This window comes from Cynocephalus volans, chromosome 8 (genome assembly GCF_027409185.1).
Source record: "Cynocephalus volans isolate mCynVol1 chromosome 8, mCynVol1.pri, whole genome shotgun sequence".
Classification (NCBI taxonomy): domain Eukaryota; kingdom Metazoa; phylum Chordata; class Mammalia; order Dermoptera; family Cynocephalidae; genus Cynocephalus; species Cynocephalus volans.
The window spans coordinates 32,288,429-32,314,357 of NC_084467.1; the positions used below are offsets into that span (position 1 = coordinate 32,288,429).

The 25,929-nt window shown below is 40.8% G+C and overlaps 1 protein-coding gene across 1 annotated transcript; it reads right to left on the reverse strand.

The window, feature by feature from the left end:
* Positions 1-748: 748 nt before the first annotated feature.
* Positions 749-24,953, reverse strand: PPT1 (palmitoyl-protein thioesterase 1). Its single transcript, XM_063105016.1, has 9 exons — positions 24,830-24,953; positions 21,125-21,234; positions 20,608-20,735; positions 20,231-20,301; positions 18,534-18,636; positions 5,856-5,946; positions 4,946-5,044; positions 3,572-3,643; positions 749-2,293 (listed from the first exon to the last, which is right to left on the reverse strand). The coding sequence occupies exons 1-9, from the start codon at positions 24,951-24,953 to the stop codon at positions 2,171-2,173; spliced, it is 921 nt and encodes a 306-aa protein (XP_062961086.1). The 3' UTR covers positions 749-2,170.
* Between the last annotated feature and the right edge of the window lie 976 nt (positions 24,954-25,929).

Genomic DNA, 25,929 nt, shown 5'->3' on the forward strand with positions numbered 1-25,929 from the left:
CAGAAACTGGTGTGATTTCAGATGGTTCTCCTAACTAAACTAATTTTTCACTGTTGATAAGTGAGACAAGGGTTGCACTGGACCAAATAGGTTTAGCCATCTAGCATTCCAAGCAGAATTGTTTCCTATAAGCATTCCTTTTATTCTGCATTCCATCCTGGATCTGCCTAAACCATGAGGTTGGCAGCAGCTTCCATAGCAGTGCCCTTCATCCAGGGCAGTTAAAGGAGTCTTGGACCCTTTCTTTGGGATCCCTTCCCAGCACCTTCCTACAGAGATGACTTTAAAAGAAAGGGGAAAATAAAAAGGGAAAACAACACACCATTCCAAGGAATGTAGCATTCTTTCCTCCTTCTCTGCCAGTGCCTGTCATCCTTCATTGCCTCCTTTTCCTTGGTCATGCTCAACAGCTTATGGTTCTGTCTAGTCACCTAAACAGAGGATTAAAACCTCCACTGCAGGCTGGTTTTAGGTACTGGTTTATGTAAGAATCTTGCACAGCACTGCTAATGTAAATTTCAGTTTTTTCCCTGTAGGACACTTACCAAATATGCAACTATTTTTGGTGGGAAGAGAGACTGTCCTGTGACTTATACCCATTTCCTGAGGCCTGTGGAAATAAACCTTTATGTACTTAAAGTTATAGAGAAAATAGAATAAAGTTAATACCAAACTTGCTTAGTTATTTACCTATGATATTTACTGTACAGAGATGTAAAAATATTGAAAGGAAAAATGACACCAAGGATAAGAAACTACTCTTTATTTTAGACAACTTCATAAAATTATTTTCACACACTCCCCACACACACTTCTTGCCCTTAATCTCACCTTGTAGTTGAATAAGGCTTGAGAGAGCAAAAGGAAAAAATCATAAAGGGTAAACTTTACAGCACTAACAAGTTTCTTTCATCAAAGCATAGCTAATCATTTCTCCAGACTGGCAGTCTACAGAACAGTCTTCCAAAAAGTGCTGATAGGTTTTCACAGGTTGGGGGCTAACACTTCCATGCTCAAATATTGTAGGAAATGGTAAAGTTAGTTTTTCTTACTATAACAGCAATTCTTAATGTCCTTAGATATCCTAATGTGGATTGATCTCCTGGAGGAATAAGGAAGTATGCGATATTCTCCAAGCTTTTTCTTTTTGGGGGAGTGGGGGGGTGGGATGGCGGGTGGCTGGCCCTCTCCAGCCTTTTTGAGTAAAAAATCCTTTTCGTACAAAACACATCAGAAACAGTTTAGAGAGTGCTGGTAAATACGGTTTTGGGGGATGGAAGTTAGAAAGCCTGATCTCTTCACAGTGTTCCTCCCACTTTTTGCAGTAACTCCAGCATCCAGACCACTAGTCATATTAAGAAAGGGCAGGTTAGTCAAGGATGGAAAGAATTAGCTGCCTCATTTTTCACTTCCACTCCTACATTTTCTTCACCCACCCCCTCACTCTAAGTTACACAAGATGTACATTTCCTCTCTTAAGCAATCCAGTTGGGTGCAACTTCCTCCTTTTGTGACAGAGCAACTAATTCATTACTGCCCAAGGAGATAAAATAGGTGCTGCAGAGACAAGATGGTAGGCCAGTGGAATTTATCCAACGATTGCTAAGACAGGCCACAAAGCAACATACTTAGGAAGGTAGCCTTAAGAAATTACGTGGGAGCATTATCCAAGCTATACTTTTCCAAGCACTAGCTAAATTTTTACCAGCAAAACAAAGTATTTACAGGAGTAACTCAGGCCTGGGCACTAGCCTTCTCTACTTGAAATCTGGCTAGACTTTCCTGAGAAAGATGTTGGCGCTTAGAATCTATCTCATTGCTTTAGTTTGTTCAGCTTCCTCTGGGCCTGGGCACAGTTCTGGCATTGATCTGCAGCAGACTCCCTTTCCTAAGACTTAGCTTGACCACTTCAAAAGATTGTAAAACAATCCCATAGTTATTAACTAATTAAACTTGCATTCAACACCATATGGTGATAGGAGGCGGTAAAGGATGAGAACAAAGGATAAGATTCAGATCTTAGATCTTTCCAAGTAGGGCATGTTAGATGATGACAGGAGAGAAGGATTAGTTGCAAGCTGTATCTGAGCTCAGGCTTGGACATGAAGGAAACTGTCCCATGGGTTTGGAAGAGTCGGGCTCCCTGAGCTCTGTTGCAACTGCAGGGGTTTCATTCAAGGAAGGGTATGATGTGGGCATAAAACCATTGTTCAGACAGTTGAAGATGGTCCCCTTCTGTTGCCAGAAACACTAGTTGTCCTGCTTTGTCCATTTCCTTTAGTCCCAGACGATCCTGCATAGAGAGGCCATACTTAAGAGACTTAATGAAAAGTTTTAGAGTAAAACAGTAATGTAACAGAACGTTAATGAGATATATTTGCAAAATGCAATTTACCCCAAGTATTAAAATTGAGGTATATTGTCAAAAATGCCAAAAAGGATGCTTCCTTCTAGTTTTTTCTAAGCATTAAAAATGTCTATAAAATTGAGAATGTTCTGTACAGAGTTTTATGTTCTGCTTTCTGAAAAGCTTCCTAGAGCTGGAGGACTATCTATGGATGGGCTAGCCATGGACAAAACTGCTTCAAAACGTCATAGTTAAGTAAGACTGAACCCAAGACAGGAGAACATTAGCTAGATAATTTAAAACACACTCAACGCTTAGATAACAAACTTGGGACACTTTCATATCCTGCAGTTGAAAATGTCATTACCCACAGCCTGGGTGCTGCAGAACAAACTCTGGTTGGGAAGATGAGCACTTATGACAGCGCCAGAGAGTGCTTCTGTTGCGGCTACCATTGGTTTGAGTTTCACAATAAGGAAGTTCTTAGTTGTAATTTCTAAAACTCTTTATCAGACCCTAGCTTTGCTTTTCTTGTCTCACCCAAGGTGAGACACTAAATGCAAGAGAAAAGCCAAGAGATAAATGGTCTCTGAAATGACTTGGAATTCTAGTAGAAGGTGATTGGTTCAGATGTAGCATATGTGCATTTTTCAGAAAGTCTGTCTCCAACATAAAGTCCCCAGAGTGTGGAAAGCCCCAGAACTGTGGTAAAATATTGCAACTTCTGCTTGAGAAACAGGACCTACTGCTAAACAAAATCCACAACTGTAGTCCCATTCAGTCTCCTGCAGGAGGAGCTCCCCTTGTCAGTGCCTAATTTAAAAATAGGACTTCTGTATCTATTAGTGTTTTAAAGTAACACCCCTCTCTTCTCTTTTCATTACACACAGGGGCTTCTTGGATTTGTAGCAGACTGTACCTTAGCAAAGGAAGCTGATTCTAAACGTTTTTATCAAAAGGAAGACGTTAGAGATGATGTTGCTCTTATTCTTGGTTGAAAACCATGAGGTACAGGTCCTTGTACCTTCAGGATGTAGCAGATTTCTTTAAGCCAGTGCTTGATAAGTTAATGCAAAAATCAACAAATCAACATCCTAACAAGCCTTGCCCGTATTAGACATGAGTCAGGTGCAAGGCAGAGCTCTAGCACCAAAGAACCTAGCAGCTTCAGGAATCTGAAAAAGACAGCACCAGCCTCCCAAGACAGAAACACCCTGCAGTTACCTGTGTGTACAGAGTGGTCTCCTGTAAAGGAATGGTTTCCTTGGCTTGGCCACTTCTGTAAAATCCAAACCACTGTAGGAGAACAGGAAGAAATAAGGTCAGATTAGACCTCAGGACACACACTGGCTAGTAACTAAGACTGCCAACAAACTGAACATGAGACTATAGCAAGGAGAAAAAATGGACAGGGCATGTCTTAAGTCCTTTCTTTTTAACAGTGGATCCTGAGTGATGAGTTAATCTTTCCAAAGAGCTTTCCACTTCCCCAGAATTTCTGCTTCCAACATTTACTGAACACTTACCCTGTGAAAATCCCTGTGCTGAACTCTAGACATTCAAGGATGGGTATATAATCCCTGTTTCCAAGAAGCTCCCAGTCTAGTGAAGCACAGAAACAATTTGTTGTTTAGCACAGGGGTCAGCAAACTGTTTTGTAATGGCCAGATAGAAAATATTTTAGGCTTTAAGAGACATGTGTTTCAACTATTCACTGCTGCCACTGTAACAAAAACAGCCACAGACAATATGTAAAAAAAGGAGTATGACTGTTCTAATGAAACTTTATTTATGGACATTGAAATTTGAATTTCATATAGTTTTCATGTCATAAAATATTCTTTTGATTTTTTTCAGCCATTTAAAAATGTAAAAACCATTCTTAGCTCATGGGCCATACAAGAACAGATGGCAGGCTGGATTTGGCCTGTGTCATGTAGTCTGCCAACCTCTGGTGGTTTGACATAATGTGATGAGTGCTGTAATAGAGGCTGATGATTGTACAAAAGGGAGCAAATTCTGCTTGGAATAGGGATGGCATCCTGGAGAAAATGTCATTTAAGTTTTGGCCTTGACAGATGAATAGTTTTGTCAGGTGGAGAAGCCAAGGAAGGGCATTCTAGAGATGGAAAAGCATGAAAGAAGGCATGCAAGAGAAAAAGCAGATGCCAAGTTTGGGGCATTACAAGTAATAAAATACGGCCCAATCAAAGAGTGTATGAAGTGGGTAGTGAAGGGAGATTAGGCTGCAAGGATAGGTCAAAGCCAGATCAAGGAAGACTTTGAATGCTAAGCTTAGGAATTTGGACTTTGGGCTAGTGGTTCTGAAACTTTTTGAGTCTTAGAGCTCTGAAAATCTGATTAAAATTATAGACCCTTCCCCAGGGTATGCAATTATGTAATCTGTGTACAACTGTAGGGGTGGGGGTAGAGGATTACAACCCTCAGTGTCCCATTTATGCACCTTAGGTGAAAAACCCCTGCTCTACACAAAGGTTGGTGGAAGGAACTGAAGGTTTTTTCCCAGCAGACAGCTATATTTTAATGCAATTTACTCCTACAGTCTCCTGGCATGTTGTGGCCTAAGTAGTGACTCACCTCAGAATCCACAGGGTCCACAATGGAATCATTGAGGAATTTCACCATCACAAACTTCTTCAGGGCCATCAGGTTTTTCTTGTAGGACTCGTTGACACTCTGGAAGCAGGGCCAGCAGCATCTCAGGGTCATTACCATCAGGTTCCAGCAGGGGGATTAAAGCCTTTCAGTGTTCTGGTCTCCCTGACCCTGGACTACCACGTTTCTTCCCCATGGATATGGCTGCTTTCCCAGCTTCCTGCCTAGAATTTACCTTATACAGCCTTTTCTTATCATCCTAACTGACTGATATGCCACCAACCGTGACATGCAGGTGCAACCATAAATCTGTCACCACACTCCATAGGCATGTATCACATAGGCTAAAGGCTTCTAGTCAGAGAAAGCCAAGGCAAAATAAAAAACTGCAAATTCTGGGTGGTTCTGCTATGCTATTCTATGCTGTTTTGTTACCTCCAAACAAACCAAAAACAAACAAACAAAACTCCAGATGAGCCTAATATAAATTGAGCTGTCTAGTTTACCAGAATCTTGCAAACTGCTTGTGTCCAGGACACACTCATTGCCCTCTGCAGTTTTTCTTCTAGGTAAATCTCTTGAGAAAATCTGCCCCTAAGGGGATGCACCAGGAAGGCTTCCCTCTTTAAGACAACAGCTGTGACCTTCCACTTAGCCCAGCCAGCTTATCCTGCTGCATCAACACTAGGAAATGGAAAGGACTTAAGGGAAGAAAGCCAAATGAATTTCAACCTCCCTAAAAGGAACTGAATCTCATAAGCAGTGCCTTGCAAAAAACAGAACTTGTTTCCCAGGTTCTGCCCAGGACAGTTTGGGGGAAATGCCTGATTTGTTTATGATGCCCTGATAGAAAATGAATGCATAACTATGGGAGCCTGATTTTTGTGCTTACCCTCTCCTGATTTATATCTGCCAAGAAGATGCTGTGGTTTCGGTATACATCCTCCTTTATGGGGTCATGCCAGTATTCTGCTTGTACCAGGCTGCAGGAAGAAAATGAAATGAAGGTGACCAACCTGCATGTCAGCATGCATAGGGCGTGCCCCCATGCACAGGCCAAACACCAAAGCCACCAAGTCCTTGCCCTCTAATAGGGAAGACAAGACTTCCACCTACAAAACAGTTCATCAGGATACCTTGTTCAGACAAGGACAGGCTATTCAGCATAGTACACGAAGTCCAAAAGATTTAGCAAAAGGATTCATCAATATTTGGTTCCTCTATGGCAATGAGCTTTATCACACTCATCATGCCTGGTCATGGTGTCCCCTCCCACAACCCCACCTCCCTGACTCTCCTTTGCTTCTTTCACATCCTGCAAGACTTAGCTCAAACATCACCACTTCTAACTCTTCTTTTTCACCCAATGATCTATCTCTTCATCCATCTTGCCATCCTCAGACTGGGTGGAGGTCTAAGCTCTCAATCACAAAACATTTCTCCTACTGTTGAGTCTTTACACCAGTTTTCAGTATTCTGGTATGTCATGCCATTTTCAAGTACAAAGGGCAGGTATTTGGTTGTTACAGTACTATTATTTCAGACACAAGTCAACAGTTCTGTTCACACTTACCTTCTATCCATTCTCTCTCCACTTTCCCTCCCCTTGCAACCCCCCCACCCCCAACTGACACCTTTACCACAAGGACTCCTGGGGAAAGGGAGGAATTAGAACATGGGTAGGGCTCTCTATCCCAGGTTTGCATGGATAGAAATAGAAATTTCTACAACAGGCGCTCCCCAGCCAAAGTGGCAGAGCTGACCAGAGGCAGTGATCCTGAAAGCTCCCCTCAGCAGAGAACGATGGCTTTAGCCCAGTGGAACCAGTTACATCAGAGAAGATGGCAGCTCTCATGCCCAGAAGCAGATCTCATGTCCAGGAGCAGATAAGACAGAGTAAAGAAAGCAGCAGTCAGAGTGACATTCTATAATGTATTTGAAACCTTTTAAATGTTTAGTCTCACTTGTTTTTAATAATTTGATGAACTCTGAACATTTATAAAATACCACTATTAGTACTGGTCTTGTTGTGTTTTAGTATTGCTATCGCTTACATGTGAGAGTGCTGATATATCTGTCTCTCCCCTACAGGACTATAAGCTCCTTGGCATATAGTAGATGCTTGGTAGTAAGGGTGTGCTGAATGAAATGGATGGATGTAGGTATATCAGACAAGCTATGAGAGAATTTGGCACTGAAGGCGGGGGTGGGGTTTAGAAATATGAGGAGAAGGGAGGGCAGTATAGTTAGAACAAGGAAGAAGCTTCAAGAGTGGGTGGGGGGCTGGCCAGTTAGCTCACTTGGTTAGAATGTGGTGCTGGTAACACCCAGGTCAAGGGTTTGGATCCCTCTACCAGCCAACTGCCAAAAGAAAAAAAAAAAAAAAGGTGGGTGGGCAAGTGTCAGATGCTGAGAAGTCAGGAGCACTGAGCATACACAGCTTTCAGAGGTGGCCCATCAAAGCTAATTCAAAACACTGCAAGGGAATGAATACATAGGTCTTTGGGTTCTGCCGGGTCAGGTTCCCGGTGACCCCAAATTGTAGTTAGGAGGTCTGATGGCTGCAGATGAAAGAAAGAATGAAGGCCACAGTCATAGGTCAACTTTTTCTGTGAAAAGGAAACAGAGCTAAGGGGCAACAGGGAGAAATGGAGGATGTTTTGTTTTGTAAGAAGCAGAAGCCTACTGCACACAAGACAGCCAAGGCGAAGGACTGAGGATGAAGAGAGGCTGGAGGAGCTGCAGGAGGTGAGTGCTGGGCAGGGGGAGGTTCCTCAGGAGGCAGACACAGAAGAAACAGTTTTGTACTATCTTCATCTTCTTTTTACCACTGAAGTGTCAGATTCAAGAGGCTAAGCTACACAGTCAGATATAGTAAGGGTGAGATAAGAGCCTAAACCTTTCAGAGTCCACACTCTTGCCAACACACTGAAGGCATAAGAAAGGACAGCTCCCAGGACCCAACTTCCCAACCACCAGGCCACAGACAGTGAGACAAGCCAGTACCACCTTTACTGCCTTCTCTAGCCATTGGGGCCTAGAGATAATAAGAGTGACACTTGTATAGCACTTATGTACCAGGCCTATTCTAAGCACTTTGCATATATTAACCTATTTAATCCTTATAAGAATTAGATGAACTAGATATTATCATTATTCTCATGTTTACAAATGAAGCAACAATACCTAGAATGATGAAGTAGCTTACCCAAGGTCATACTGCTTGTAAGTATAGAGTCAGAACATGGACACAGATGGTTAGCTCCAGAAGCCATGCTCTTAACCACTATACCATACTGTCTGTGTTGTATATGGGATGTAGACAATCCAGCTTTGTGTCAGACAGACCTGAGTTGGAATCATAGGTATTTACCTTTCTGAGCCTGTGTTATAAAAATTAAACAAGATATGTAAAGATCTAGTGCTATCCACTCATGGTACAAATTCAATGAAAGACAGTGATATTAGCTCTGTCATTATTTTGTTCCTCCTCTTCCTCACTCTGGGTCCAGCTGCCTGTACAGTTTTCATGGGGAAAAGCAGCCTCCAGTCCAAAAAATTGAAACAGAGGCCATTCTCCCAAACTCATTCTATAAGGCCAGCATCACCATGATACCAAAACCAGACAAAGATACAACAAAAAAGGATACTACAGGCCAATATCTTTGATGAACATAAATGCAAAAATCCTCAAAAAAATATTAGCCATCAGAATACAGCAACACATCAAAAATATTATACACCATGATCAAGTGGGATTCATCCCAGGGATGCAAGGATGGGTCAACATATGCAAGTCCATAAATGTGATACACATCAACAAAATCAAGGACAAAAACCACATAGATTATCTCAACAGATGCAGAAAAGGGACTTGACAAAATTCAACATCACTTAATGATAAAGACTCAGCAAATTAAGTATAGAAGGAAAATATGTCAGCACAATAAAAGCCATATATGACAAACCCACTGCCAGTATCCTGAATGGAGAAAAGCTGAAAGCCTTTCCCTTAAGAACAGGAACAAGACAAGGATGCCCACTCTCACCACTCCTATTTAACACAGTATTGGAAGTACTAGCCAGAGCAATCAGGCAAGAGAAAGAAATAAAGACAAAATCAAAATGTACCTGTTTGCAGATGACATGTTCCCATAAATAAGAAAAACCTGAAGACTCTACCAAAAAACTCTTAGAGCTAATAAACAATTTGAGTAAAGTTGCAGGATAAAAAACTAACATACAAAAATCAATAGAGTTTTTATACTTCAACAATGACCTAGCAGAAAAAGAAATCAAGCCCATTTATAATAGTCACCAAAAAAATAAAATACCTAGGAATAAATTTAACCAAGGAGGTGAAATATCTCTACAACGAGAACTATAAATCACTGCTGAAAGAAATTAAAGAGAATACAACAAGATGGAAAGATATTCCATGCTCTTGGATTGGAAGAATTAACATTGTGATAATGTCCATACTACCCAAAGCAATCTACAGATTTGATGCAACCCCCATCAAAATACTAATGACATTCTTCACACAAATAGAAAAAACAACCCTAACATTCATACGGAACAACAAAAGACCCCATAGCCAAAGCAATCCTGAGTAAAAAACCATAAAGCTGAGGCATTACACTTCCTGACTTCAAGTTATATTACAAAGCTATAGTAACCAAAATAGCATGGCACTGGCATAAAAACAGATACTCGGACCAATGGAACAGAATAGAGAACCCAGAAATCCACCTATATATTTACTGTCAACTGATCTTCGACAAAGGCAACAAGAATACTGGGAAAAAGATTGCCTCTTCAATAAAAAGGCAAAAAAAAAAAAAAAAAAAAAAGCCTCTTCAATGGTGCTGGGAAAACTAGACATCCATATGTAGAAGGATAAACTAGACCCATACCTCTCACCATATACCAAAATCAACTCAAAATGGATTAAAGACTTAAATATAAGACCTGAAACTTTAACACTTCTAAAAGAAAACACAGGGGAAACACTTCAGGAAGTAGGACTAGGCAAAGACTTTATGAATAAGACCCCAAAAGTACAGGCAACAAAAGAAAAAAAATAAAACAAATGGGATCATATCAAACTAAAAAGCTTCTGCACAGCAAAAGAAACAACAGAGCAAAAAGACAACCTACAGAATGGGAAAAAATATTTGCAAACTATACATCTGACAAGGGATTAATATCCAGAATATACAAAGAACTCAAACAACTTAACGGTAAAAAAACAAGTAACCAGATTAAAAAATGGGCAAAGGAGCTGATAGGCAATTCTCAAAGGAAGATATACAAATGGCCAACAGACACATGAAAAAATACACAGTATAACTAAACATCAGGAAGATGCAAATCAAAACCACATTGAGATATCATCTCACCCCAATTAGACAGGCTAGTATCAAAAAGAGAATAACAGATGCTGGAGAGGATGTAGAGAAAGGGGAACCCTCCTACACTATTGGTGGGAAGGGAAATTAGTGCAGCCATTATGGAATACAGTGTGGTGGTTCCTCAACCAACTATAGGTAGAACTGCCATAAGATCCAGCAATCTCACTGCTGGGTATACATGCAAAAGAATGGAAATTATTATGTCGAAGGGACACCTGCACTCCCATGTTTATCACAGCTCTATTTACAATAGCCAAAAGTTGGAACCAACCTAAATGTCCATCAATGGATGACTAGATAAGGATGTGGTTTATATACTCAATGGAATACTACTCTGCCATAGAAAAGAATGAAATTCTGCCATTCACAGCAACATGGAAGAACTTAGAGAAAATTACGTTAAGTGAAATCAGCCAGGCACAGAAAGAGAAATACCACATGTCCTCACTCATAAGTGGAAGCTAAAAATAAATAAATAAAAAGAAAAAGAAAGATACAACAATCATAACAATATATTGAGCCTTTAAAAGGAGGGATCAGAACTGAGGTCACCAGAGGTGGGAAATGGGGAGAGGGAAGGTTAGCAAGAAATTGGTAAAGGGCCACAAAAAATGACTACATTGTATAATGTTGACTAATTAATTATCCTGATTTGAGCATCACATATTGTACAGAGGTGTTGATATTCAACGTGGTACCCTGCAGATATGTACAATCAAATATGTTTCAATTAAAAAAAAAAAAAAAGAAAAGAAAAGAAATGCTGCTCCAGGGCCCAGCGTGAGAGACATAGAGCCTGAAGGAGAGCAGACACAGAAGATGTGTCGAGGTCATGTCAAACCCTCTAAGGGAATTTGAATCCCAAAATGGAATTTGACAAACTAATTCTAAAATTCAGATGAAACAATAAAAGTCCAAGAACAGCAAACACTTGAAGAGTTAAATAAAAGTTGCAATAGTAAATAAAACAGTGTGGTAATAGGGTAGAGATAGACAAATAAATCAGTGGAAAAGAACAGCCTAGAAACAGACTCAAGCACAGAACATTCCAGATAAATAAAAAGCACAAGAATGAAAATAAAACTTTTAAAAAATTAGAGAAAAATATGGGATAGGAGAATAGCTTTATGCATCAATCATAAAGACAATAAATTCAACTGAATCCCAATCAGAAGCAGCTATACCAGATGATGGTTGTATAACACTGTGAATGGAATTAATGCCACTGAACTGTACACTTAAAAATGGTTAAAATGACTTTAACACAACTTAAAAAAATAATATACTAAAAAACCAATGAATTATACACTTTAAATGGATGAACTGCATGGTATGTGAATTATATCTCAATAAAGCTGTTAAAAACAAACAAACCTGCTATTCCAAAAAAGACACCATAAACAAAATTAAAATATACACCACAGACTGGCATAAGGTAAGTGAACATGTCTAATAAAGAAAGTCTTAATGCTAAAATCGTGTGTGTGTGTGGGGGGGTGGGTGTGTGAGTGTGTGTGTGTAATACAAACCAATGAGAAAAAGACAAACCATCCAAGAGGAAAACGGGCAAAAGCTATGAATAGGCAATTCACAGAAAGGGAAACCTAAGTGGTTAATAAACATGTACAGATGCTCAACCTGACTAACAATCAAGCACATGCAGAATTAGGATGAATAACAATTCTACAAGCATCTGATTAGCAAAAATCTAAAAGACATAGGATCAAAAGTCAGTATGAATGGAGGAAACAGGAACTCTCATACTTGGTGGAAATATCAATTGGTACAACCACTTCTACAATATTGAGTAAAGTTAAAAATGCACATACTAATAATCACTGTAATAATAGCAGCTAACAGACTGGGTGTTTTCAAGGCACTGTTCTAAGTCTACATCCATTCATTCATTTATTCTCTACAACCCATGGGGTATAATTATTGCCTTATTTTACAGACGATGAAACTGAGGCAAAGATGTTAAATAACTTCCCCCAAATTACCCAATTAATATTATAGAGCCTACCATGTGAATTCTATTAGTAGATAAATTCTCGACCAAAGGGTGTTCACTGCAAATGGTTTGTTATAATGAGAATCTGGAAATACTGAAATGTTTGTAACATGGGAATCGATAAACTGTGATGTAGTCATATGATAGAATGCCATATAGCAGTTAAGATGAAAGAAGCAGATATATATGTAACAATATATTTAGATCTCAAAAACAGTACTGAGTGAAAAAATAATTTGCAAAATGAAATGCACACTAAGATATTCATTATATAAAAGTTTAAATATACAAAGTAACACTATATAGATTATGGATAGGTACATATGAGGGGACTTCAAAAGGTTCACGGAAAATAGAATTAAAAGATATGAATCTTTCAGGAGCTTTTTGAAGACTCCTTCATATATAATACTAATATGTTGTAATGGACAGAAAGAATATATCCCGATTTCTTGACAGTAGTTGAAGAGGGAAGGCAGAGAATGGGACCTGGGAGAGAAATATAGAAGAATTCAATTTTATCTGAAATGCTTCAGTTCTTTAAAAAAAAAAACTTAGCCACATATGATAAAACATTAATTCTAGGACCTAGGTACATAGTAGTTTGTTACATTACTCTCCAACTCTTTTGAATAGTTGAAAAGTCTCTGAGAGAGCTTGAGTGGATGCCTCAATATTTCCAGAGAAGGAAGTGGCAAGTTCATCAGTTGAGAGCAAAGACTTTGGGAAAGTGAGACAACTGAGGGAAAATGCTCTGTGAGAGTCACTGAAGGCAGGCAGGGGTGTGAGCCCTGCCAAGCACGGAGACATGCAGGCTAGAAGCCAGGGCCCAGAGGGGACATGGAGAGGGCAAGTTGTTGTACAAATTAAGGAAGACAGGTAAAGGTCTAGCTTCCCCTGAACTGGCACAGGAGAAGAAGAGAGGCCAAGGTCAAGGCCTGGGAAACATTGGAGTACTCACTGTGGCAGGGAGTGCAGGGGTGGGGCTGGGACAGGGACGGAAGGGAGAAAACTGGAGGAAGGAGAAGGCTAGGAAGGGCTGATGGCATCTACAAGGCACAAGGGAACCAGAGGGCAGATTTCACATCCAGAGGATAGAGTGAACTGCTGCACTCAACCATTCCTTGTTGCCCCCACCATGCCTCACCAGGGGCCAGTGCTTGAAAAACACTTCCTCTCTAGTTACTGAAGGTATTAGGATGTCACATTTGCTTTGCTAAGGTGAAATTATCTGAAGAGAGTAGAAGACATCTTTTGGGGTCTCTGCCTAAATCAAAACAATTCTCCCTTTTCTGGGAACTGCACTCTTCTTGCTCCGACCTACTGGTCTTGGGGGTGGGTATGGTTGGTATGCGTCCCACTTCTCCGGGCAAAGCTAATGAGAGTAGAGGTGGGGACCTGACCTGAGCTGGGGCATGGTCCCTTCCCTAAGAATCTGAATTGGGACTAAGAGATTCTAGCCTCAGACTGGGATAATCTCCTAAACAGAAGATTAAACACTTGGAATCTGTGCAAGGCCACCTCCTATCCTGTGGGTAGCAGGAGAAGCTGGTCTTCATGGAGAGAAAAGAGCAGCAGTGACACAGAGAAAAGCCCCAACGACAGGTGGAGAGAGACTGCCTTAGCTCCTGGTGGCTCCCATTTTCTGATTCCAGGCCCTCTGAGGCCTTGGGCACCAAAATATTATGAATTTCTTTGAAAATTAACTTTGGCTTGATTTGATTTCCTTCTTGCAACCAGAATCCTCCCTAATACAAAGGGCAACCTGGTACAACACCGCAAAGAGAAAACTATTTGCGTTAACTTAGGTTCTCACCATCCCCTTTCCTAGCACTCTACTGGACTACTTGTCTCTTTAAGTCTCACATTGGCCATCTGTTAAAATGAGATTTTTACCCATACAAAGACATTTTAAAAAGAAAAAGCAAACAACTCTATAGAAGTAGTAAGGTAGCCTAAGAGTTAATCTGTAGATGCGCTATTGAGAACTCAGAATGTATTTTCCCACGGAAACTTTGTTATAAATGGTGAGCTGTACCCTGGCTCATAAGTCTAGTTCATTTACAATGTTATAAAATGTACATCAAGTCATTCCTCTTCTCTCCATCTCACTGTCACCTCCTAGTGTCCAAGACACTGTCATCTCTCCTCTAGATCACTGAAATAGCCCCCTAACTGGTCTACTTTTCCTCTAGGCCCCTTACAATCCACTCTCCACAAAGCACAGACATTTTCCAAAAACATAAATGAAGCCATGTTATTGTCCTGCTTAAAATCTCCCAATAGCTTCCCATGTTTAGAATAAAATCCCAAGTCCCTCCATGGCCTACAGGTCCTTGTGTGATGGAACCCCCACTTTTCTGTCCAAATCTCCCCATCTATCACTCAACTCTAGTCACCCTAGAAGAAGCCAAACCTGTCCCAGCCTCAGGCCCTCTGCTGCTCCTCTACCTGATCCCTCTTTCCTTAGCTCCTCCCATGCACCTTCCATTGCACCTTTCAGAGGCCAGCTTAAATATCTCTTCTTCAAAGACCATTTTGTCCAAAATAGCTACCCCTTACTGCCATGACTCTCAATCACTGCATCCTGTTTATTTCCATCATGGCTTGATCACTATTAGAGTTTATTGGGGCTTTATTTTTTTCCTTCTGATGGCTAGCTGGTATGGGGATCTGAACCCTTGACTTTGGTGTTATATCACCACGCTTTAACCAACTGAGCTAGCCAGCCAACCCCACTATTAGAGGTTACCTAGTTCACTTGTTTGTTTGGAGACCTCTTTCCCCACTAGTATGTTACTTCATGAGGGCAGGGACTCTAATTATCTTGTTCTCCACTGTATCCATGAACACTACAATAGGTCTGGCAAATAGCAGTAGCTCAAAATTTGATAAAATTATGAATGAAATATCTCAGAACTGCAACTAAAAGTTAAGAGGAACAAAACCATAACAATATTTATGAAGGAAACAGACAACTAAAGTTGAACAAGTACCACCAGTAGTAACAGCCAAAACTTGCCTCCATAACATGAGCTGAGCACTGCACTAAACGCTTTACACACAATTTGTTTAATCCTCACACTGACCCTGCAGGAAAGTACTATCGTCAACTTCATGTCGGAGATGAAGAAAATGAGGCTCAAAGACACCCAGGGCCACACAGCCAGACAGTAGTAGAACGGAGTCTCTCCAACAGCTCCCTAGAAAGAGGGTTTGGAAGGTCATTTTTTTTTTCCTTTTCACGTCTGAAGATATCTTAATTTCCCCCTGCCACCCGACATGTGATTGCTACTTGGGGGCTAGGTATATAGAATTCTAGGTTCAAAATCATTTCCCCTCAGATTACAGAGGTACTGCACCTTCGCCTGCCTCCTAGCTAAGGTGTTGCTGTGAGGGAGTCTGCTGCCATTAGGACTCTGACTGTATGTGGCCTCACTGGGAGTGACTCTCTAACCCTGGGGTTCTGAAATTTCACAGGAATATACCTTAGTATGGGTCTATTTTCAATCCTTTCCCTGGGTATTTGATGAGCCCTTTCAGCTGGAATCTGTCCTGTAGTTCTGGGAAATTTTCTTGCATTATTTATTTGACAATTATGATCGACCTGTTCCTGTTCTCTTTTCAAAACTCCTATTTGTCAGATATTAGACTCCCTAAACCACTTCTCTAATTTTATCTGTTCTCCCTTTTTTCCTACCTCTTTGAATTTTTGTTTTAATTTTTAGGAGATATCTTCAACTTTATATTCCCGTACCTCTAATAAATTTTTAGTTTCCAAGAGCTCTCTCTTACTCTAATTGTTGATTTTATTCACATTTTTTCTAGTGTCATGAATGCAATCTCTTTTTCTCTGAAGATAATAATTATAGGTTGAATTGCCATCTGTTGTTTCCCATGTTCTATTTTACTTTTTGTTTGTTTTAGTCTGTCTTTCATGTTGGAAGCTTTCCTCAGATGTCTGACTTGGCAGGGAGGGGGAGCCTTTGACTCAATGTTCATATTTAAACGAGGTACTACAAGGCTGACTGGAAGCTCCTCATGCAGGAGCAGAGCTTATCTACTGGTGGCTTCAGTAGATGGTAATCAGGAGTCCTGTCTTGCTGGAGGATTCCAAAACATCAACCTGTGGACCTCTTGTCTTGGTCAGTTTTTCCAGAGAGGGGCCCACCAAACTCTGCCTAGCAGGTAGTAAGCCTGGCTGCTATCATTCCAGGAGCTGAGCAGGAGAAAAGGGGGAGGCTTTTCAGCAGGGCATCTCACCACCATGCTGTGCTTCTTATCTCTAAGTGTGGTGCTTCTCTAGTTAAGTTGCTCCAGAGAATGAATTTTGCTTCTTTTGTCAGGGTGAGGAAGAGTAGTCATTTGGACATGCACGTAAGGGAACTGGGGAGTCTGATCATTTCTTCTATACATTTTCAACAAAAAGCCCCAGCCATTTACTGCCACCTTCCAAAGTATCTTCTACCTCTAATTCCTGAGCCTTTCTGGAGCTATAAAAGTGAACCTGCTCCCTTCTTGGCAGTGCAACACAGGCATACAGGTTTGCACTTTTTCTGCTCTGCTAAAACAGTTCTCACGCTCATTCATCTGATTTCTTTTTCAAAAACATGTAGACTTTTATTTCCTCTTATGTCCTCTCCTGTTCTCCTTACCCTTGTGAGTTTATCTCTTTTCACTCTTCTGCTACTAATTTATTAAAATTTAAGGAGGAAGTGAAGACAAACACATCAATCTACCGCTTTTAATCAGTATTTAGGTGTCACTTCTCACCCCCCACTGACTTTTCATTTATTATCACTAACATAATGCTGATTGCCAAGGGTTGTATTTTAGTTCACAAATCAAAGAAATAGAAAAGGATGGGTTTTTCTCAGGCATCTGGGCTGGAGTAAGAAGAAAGAAGAAAGAATGAAGTTTAAAGAGTCCATATTTATCCATGAGAACAGAGGATATGCAGGACATAAATAACCAAGCTATAACTAATCAAACCAGGTAAAGGATAAAGCTTGGGGTGGTTTGAGTCACCTGAGAGGGGAAACAAAAGGAGGTGGAGATATATAGAGCACCTTAGTTTCCTGCACTGACCATCAGGTGGCACTGTCGGCCCAAGACAGTTTTGTGTCTAAGCATGTAGGAAAGGAAGAGAGCAAGTTTCAGGTTGTATATATATGTGAGTCATTCACAAGGCTGTATCTCGAAAAATGGCTTCAAGGACATGTTTTATTAAAGAGTTCTTATCGGACAAGACTGATACACTTGGAAAACCCACAAGTTAGATACCATAACCATATTAATTGATCCCAAACCCCAGCTATCACCTAGAATACTCCAGACCTATGGAATCAGAATTTCTAGGTATAGATCCCTGGGATCCATTTTTACTGAATTTCCCAGAAGTTCTGATGTATAATTAAGTCTGGAAACAACTGAAGAAGAACACACTGCAAAAGCAATTCCGTATACTTTTAAATACCTGAACACATTTGAGTAGTTGGGGTCATTGATGTAGGAGTGGCTAACCCCTTACTGTGACAACATAAAGAATCTATCCTCTAAATGCTATCAGTAATTCCTTGGACTTAGTACTTTCTTCTAAAGGCTTTTTTGTTTGTCTTTTAAAGATGAAAATTTATTCTGGCTTTTTTGGGGGGCAGCTGGCCAGTACAGGGATCGAACCCTTGACCTTGGTGTTATCAGCACCATGCTCTGGCCAGCCCTATTCTGTTATTACATTCTTCTTACATTAAAAAATGGTGTTTTCTGGGCCGGCCCGTGGCTCACTCGGGAGAGTGTGGTGCTGATAACACCGAGGTCATGGGTTCAGATCCTACATAGGGATGGCTGGTTAGCTCACTAGCTGAGAGTGGTGCTAACAACACCAAGCCAAGGGTTGAGATCCTCTTACCAGTCATCTTAAAAAAAAAAAAAAAATTGGTGTTTTCTCTCATATTTTAATTAATGGACTATTTTTAGAGCAGTTTTAGGTTTACAGTAAAATTGAGCAGAGAGCACAGAGATAGTTATTAAAAATACCTCATTTGAATATCACTAGCAACCATCCTGGAATCACTGTTATCATGAAAGTCAGCAGGATGCTTTTGCACAGGGCAGGTCTGTATACTTCTCAGCTAACCATACATACCGTTCCTGAACAGCTTTGGAGTAAGCCCCAGCATTCAGTGTTTTTCTGATGAAGTCACAAATGTGAGAGCTCTCTCCTGGACATCGAGGGAGCCCAAAAACACCTATAGTAGTAAAAAGTAAATATCCATTTTTTCGATAATCACATATTGAATACCTACTGCTATGTGCGAGGCACTGTGAGAACCAAAAACGAACAGAAGCCAGACCCTGGTCTCATTCATTAATTCCTCAAGAAAATAAAGCAGGGAGAATTAATACTACAACCAGCTTCCTCCCGGTGCTCCCACACTCTTTTCTTCCTAAGAACCTTTGCACCTGCTCCTCCCTGGAGGATGTGCTCTTTCTGTACAACATCACATGGCTGGCCTCATTCTCATCTCTCAAGTGTTGGCTTAGGGAAATCATATCTGACTACCCTATCTCAAGTACATCCCATCCCCTTTCCCTTCCCTTCCCCTTCCCTGGTTATACTTTCATCCTCAGTGTCCTCATCAATAACACTTTTTTGAGTACCAGTTATAATTCTAAGCATATATTGGCAATAATTAATTTAATCCTCACAAGCACCCTATGGAATAGATATTATTATTTGCCCCATATCATAGATAGAAAACTTTAAAACAAAGAGGTTAAATACATTCTCTGAGGTTAGACAATAAAGGATAGAGCAAGGATTTGAATACAGACAGTTTGGCTCCAGAGCCCGTTTCTTTAAACAACTACAACCACTAGTCTGTCCCTCAAATGTTATCCTGGTATTTTTTCCCTTTGTAATAGTTACCACTATCTGTATTTAGTTTATTTGTTTACTTCTTCCACGTCTATTCTCGCCCCACTAGAATAGAGGTATCATGAAGACAGGAACCTTGACTATCTTGTTCCTGGCATACAGTAGGTTTTCAATAAATATTTGTTGAATGAATGAATAATAAAGCTGTTTTTACCAATTTGCATTTATATAAAACTTGTACTTTTTAAAAGTATTTTCCTACCTATGATTTTACTTTATCCTCTGAAAAATTCCCACAAGATGGCAGAGCCATCTTTCAGTTTCCCCATCTGTGAAAAGGACCTAAGATAGCAAATTACTTGCCCATGAGTAACAGTCAATTAGGTGAATCCAGGTTTCCTGATTATAAGGAGAATCCTTCTGCTCCTACACTACCAGCTAATAGCTATATCCCTCATAACAGAGAGAAAATTGTATTCCAAAGACACATTCTTCCCCCAAATTATGTAATTCTGTCTAAATAGAAAATCTGCTGCTTTTCAAAGCATTTTAATCTCTGCTGTTAAATTTAGAGACAAAAAAACTTACACGCTATTCTTTGCCGAAGCCTAAATTCAATAGGACATCACCAGTGTCAGAAAGCAGGAAAGGTCATTAGATTTTCCTAACTCCTCAACCACCATCTAACCGTATAGCTACAACCATCTTACCCCCATAAAAATCACGTAAATTAAATTGGAGAGAAGTAGATGGCAACCTAATGATTCACCTGTGTTCCAGGCATCTGGAATCCTAAGTTTCTTCCTAAGTCTTCATCAATGCTGGCTAGTTTGTTATAAGCTGGAGAAACAGAATTTTGTAAGGATGGCTGATTTCTTGTGTAAACAGAACTGCTAGATTTTTAAAAATCAAGTGGTCCTGTGGGTTAGAATAGAGAAAAAAAGAGGCAAAGAGGCCAAAATTACCTTGGTGTTGTCCCCCAACTGAGATCAGATGGATCATGGGAGGTGATGGGCATCTCTGAGCCACTGCCCTCCTGGGGAATAAAAGGGATTATCAGCTCTGACTGTCATCAACAATCAGCTTCACAGATTAAGCTACTATCCTCTGTGGTTCCCCAAACCTCAGAGCTTCAGGATTTTCCTCTGAAAAACACAAATCTTTAACCTTTCATAGACAATAAATTAAGTTCCATAAAGCTTTTTACATGGGGTCATTTTAGAATAATTTCCCTTCCAAGATAGGTTAGGATCCCAAAAGAATCAGAAGAGTGGATTTATTTGAATAAAAGAAAAATAATCAATTCCATGTAAGTGGTATGATATAACAGAAAGGGACTTACAGAAATTGGCCTCCCTGGGAGAATCCCATAGCATTGTAGCCTTGCTGCAATTTAGGATCCTTAGCAAGAATCTGACACACTGTTGTTACTTGGGAATTGACATTCAAGAAAAAGCTGTTCTCCACGTCCTAAAAAAGGAGCCCCAGAGAAAAGAAAGGATGGGAGTGAAAACAACCACTGGCATCTTCTCTAAGAGGTGCACTCTTGTAGTCACTCAAGAGTGAAAGTACCGCTGTGTGATCTGCTGCTAAAAATACAAGGTAGAGCATTTTTTTTAATAAAAATTAAAATTTATTTTTTATTTTTTATTATACATACATGTGGGGTACAACGTTGATTTTCAATAACTGTGTAAAATGTTTGGTGGTTAGGTCACGATAGTCAGCTAATCATCATTACAATACGCAATCATTCTTTGTGTCCATTGTCCAATTCCTCATTAAGGTAAAGCATTTTATTAGTATACATGAAATCAGTCAGCAAACCTTCAAAGGAACAGACTGGGGAAGGGCCTTACCTCCATCAGGGTCTTCCCAATCTCTAAAGATAAGACGTAAATTCCAGGTATTTTCTTCTCAACCATTTTTTTAACAGCACCCATGCTTAAGGGATTACAACAGCTGTCTCCTAACCAACAAAAACAATGATGGAAACTCATGAATCAAAACATTATTTATTCTTTTTTTTTTTTTTTTTTTTTTTAAAGATGACCGGTAAGGGGATCTTAACCCTTGACTTGATGTTGTGAGCACCACGCTCAGCCAGTGAGCGAACCGGCCATCCGTATATGGGATCCGAACCCGGGGCCTTGGTGTTCTCAGCACCACACTCTCCCGAGTGAGCCACGGGCCAGCCCAACATTATTTATTCTTTAAAAACTTTTGTGCTTCAAAGGGCATTATCAAGAATGTGAGAAGACAATGTATGGGACAATATATTTGCAAAAATGTATCTGATAAGGGTTTAATATTCAGAATATATAGAGAACACTTACCATCCAACAGGAAGACAAACGAATCAAAAAATGGGAAAAGGGCTTGAACAGATATTTCTCCAAAGAAGATATACAGTTGGGCCAACAACAAGCACACGAAGATGCTCAATACCATTAGTCATTAGGGAAATGCTAATCAAAACCACAATGAGATACCATTTCACACCCATTAGGATGTCTTTAATAATAAGGTTTTTAAAAAAACAGAAAATAACAAGTGTTGGCAACGATGTGGAGACATAGGAACCTTATAACATTGCTGGTGGGAAAGTAATGCGCAGCCACCGCAAAAAACAGTTTTGTGTTTCCTCATAAACACACAATTACCATATGAACCAGTAATTCCACTCCTAAGTATATATCCAAGAGGAATGAAAATATATCCATGTAGAAACTTGTACATGAATGTTAACAGCAGCATTATTTGTAACAGCCAAAAGGTGGAAACAACCCAGATGTCCATCAATGGATGAACTGATAAAACAAATTGTGATATACCCATACAGTGAAGTATTATTCAGCTGTAAAAAGGAACAAAATACTGACGCATGTAACGACTTGGATGAACTGGAAAATATTATGCTAAGTGAAATAAGCCAGACACAAAAGGTCACATATTATAGTATTCCTTTTATATGATAAATCCAGAATGGACGAATCCATAGAGACAGAAAATAGGTTGGAGGTTACCAGGAAGTGGAAGGAGGAGGTAATGTGGAATGATTACTTAATGGGTACAGGTGTTTTTCTGCGGTGTTGAAAAGTTTGTAACTAGGGAGAACTATATGAATTTCACATAACATAAAGGAAAAGAAAAAATAAGAAAAAGAAAAAAAGAACATCTTTTGCTTAGCTCCTGTTTATCAAGTAATAACAAGCTTCAAAAGCCCATGTAATATAATTGAGACACCAAATTTACAATTGAAATATAAGCAGAGGTGCACATTCCCCCCCTTATGCTAGGGGATTTTTGGGGTGAACAGACTCAGAGATTACTCTTCAGGGTTAGGACTAGGATGAGGCAAGGAGGTGCCTCTGGCAAAAATTTAAGGAAGCACTCACTCTCAGGTTTGTGCAAATGCGGACACTGAACTTGTACAAACTTAACAGTGAGTGCCTCCTTGCCTCACCCTAGTCCCAGACCTGTTCCTTTTCCAGTTTCAAGGAGCCAGAACTAAGAACTGGAAGCAAACCAACTGGCCACTGAGTGAGAGAAGTGGACTGAGATCACTTCCCATTTTGAATTTAACCATACCATTTTAAACCTGAGATGAAGCTTAAGAAACACTTTTTAAAGAAGGAAAAACTATGGCCTATAGAATCTTCTATTTCATATATTTCTCTCATAACAACATTCACCACATCGAACTGTAATTGTTGGTTACTTAACTGCCTCCCCTGTGGAAAGCACAGAGCACCTATCTTGTGTCCTCCTTTAACCCCACTATAGTAGCCCGAGGGTCTGGCACAAAGCTTTGAAAGGGATGTCTATTTTTGCTGACTCTAATTCGTCTCCAAACATATTTCTTTAATCCATTCCAATAAAGCTCTCACTCTCACAACTCCCCCAAAACTGCTTTTGTGAAGATCACTAATTATCTTCATATTGTTAAATCCAATAATCAATTCTCATCCCCTATCTTAGTTGACCTAGCAACAATATTTGATACAACTGATCACTCCCTTTCTCACTTGGTTTCCAGGACACTGAACTCTGCTGACTTCCCTCTATCTCACTGGTTGTTCCATCACTGTCTCCTTTGCTCCAAATGTTGAAGTGTCTCAGGGCTCATTCCTCTGTGTACACTCATTCCCTAGGTGATCTCACCCAGTCTCAAGGTTTTAAATACTGGCCATATACAGAGGGCTCCCAACTTAAATCTCCAGCCTGTATCTCTGTCCTAAGCTACACACTCCAAATGCCTCTACAACATCTCCTGGATGTCGAACAAGGACCTCAAATTAATAAGTCCAAAAGCAGACTTGATCTTCATTCCAAATTTGCTAAACCTACAGGCTTCCCCATCTTGGTAAAATGACAATGACAACTTCATCCTTCTAGTTGTCCAGGCCAAAATCTGTGACTCCTTTCTTTTTCCCACATCTGATGTTAGTGAATCCCACAGGTTCCACCTTCAGAATATATCCACACTTTGACCACTTCTCAATACCTCGATTGTTACTACATAGCTCCAAGCCACCATCATCTCTGGTTTAGATGACTGCAATATCTTCCTAGCTCATCTTCTGCAACTGCCCATGACCCCTTACAATCTATTCTCACTACAGCAACTACGTGATCCTTTTAAAATGTGAGTCAGATCATGTCACTCATCTGATCAAAAAATTTCCCATTTCACTCTAGCCAAAGACCCCACATTAGTCTTAGTACACCCAACATCTGTGCCCACCCTCCCCTCTCACTTAAACCCCGACTCCCTTCCCCTTGCTCACTCAGTTCCAGCCACACTGATCTGAATGCTACTCTTTGAACATATCAGAGATACTCATACTTCTGCCTCAGGCCCTTTGCATTTGCTGTTCCTTCTACCAGATATCCAAATGGCATCTTCCTCCATCCACTTCAGGTCTTTGCTCAGATGTCACTTTCTCAGTGAATCTTTTCCTAACGTTCCTCTAAAAAAGTGCACGCCCCACCTTCAGTCTCTCTCTCCCCACTTTACTTGTTTCCGTTGCACTTACCATCATTTGACATATTATATGTTTTACTTATTTATTTCTTTATAGTCTGTCGCACCGGAAAGTAAGTTCCAAAACAGCAAAGAATTTAGTCTGTTTAGTTCACTGCTGTATCCTCAGCACCTAGTAGGTAGGTGCTCAATAAGTAACTATTAAATGTATAAATGAACTGTAGATGCCTAACATATCTCAATATGTGGACGAATGAATGGATGGATACGCTGATCATGCAGCCACTGCCCAGCTGTCCTGACCAACTGCCAGATGCTGCACCCTGACGCGACTGCTGCGAGGATTAAACAAGGACAGCAACGCAGCGCTCAGCTTTCCATGACAACTCACCAAAGGACAGCTCCTTCCCCTTCTCCCTTTCCGATGCAGAGTAGCCTCCCAAATCCTAAAACGTCGGGCCAGCGGATGCTGTGGGACCACGGTCCTCGCTCTCCACACCCCCATTTTGCAAACGCGAAGTCACGCTGGGGGAGGGAGAGTCGCCCAAACCCTTTAGACCCTCTCTCAGTCACTCACCCATCCCATGCCAGATCACCAGCGGCAGGGGCGCCGGCGGGTCGAGATGCCCCAGCTCCCGGGCAGCGCACGACCAGGGCAAGAGCGCAACAGCCAAGAGGTACAAGCCGCTGGGCCACGCCATCTTGGCTCAGTCACATGACGGTGGGCGCGCGACTCCGGGAGCCGAGCAGTCGGGGGCCTGGGCGTGGCGCCAGCGAGGGCGGGCCGCATCCTCCGCACGCCTGCCTCGGCTGCCGCCTGTGGCCGGAGGCCGGCAGCTTTCAGTGCCACCACGCCCCCGCCAGACGCCAGGGCCGGGGGCCTCTGCACTGTCCTAGACCGCCAGCCGCGGCGAACCAGGACGATTGCTGACGTTTACCCAGCGCTAACTACAGATCAGGCACTCTTCGAAGTGCTGTACATCCTTCAACTGATTTAGTCCTCATAACAACACTATACGTACACTTCTCCCCATTACCTGTAGTAAGGACACTGAGGCACTGAGAATTTGGGTAAAGTGGCGAGGTCACAGAGATAGCAAATTGGTGAGCCCAAAGACGTTGCTCTTCACCACTGCACTGCACTGCACTGTACAGCGTTTGGAAGGAAAAAGCTGTGCAGAGAAGAAAAGAAGGAAACACTGAGCTCCCTATTAGAAATGGAAGGGGAATTAATCCTTTGTCGGGTGTCTAGTTTGCAAATATTTTCTCCCATTCCGTAGGTTGTCTGTCTGCTCTGTTGATTGTTTTCCTTTGCTGTGCAGAAGCTTTTTAAGTTGATATAGTCCCATTTGTTTATTTGTTCTTTTGTTGCTTGTGCTTTTTTGGTCTTATTCATAAAGTCTTTGCCCAGTCCCATTTCCTGGAGTGTTTCCCCTACGTTTTTCTTAAGTAATTTTATGGTTTTGGGTCTTATATTTAAATCTTTAACCCGTTTTGAGTTGATTTTGGTATACGGTGAGAGGTGAAGGTCCAGTTTCATTCTTCTACATATACAAGTCCAATTTTCCCAGCACCATTTATTGAAGAGGCAGTCTTTCCCCTATGTATGTTCTTGCTGCCTTTGTCAAAGATCAGTTGGCTGTAAGTCTGTGGGTTGATTCCTGGAGAACTCAACCA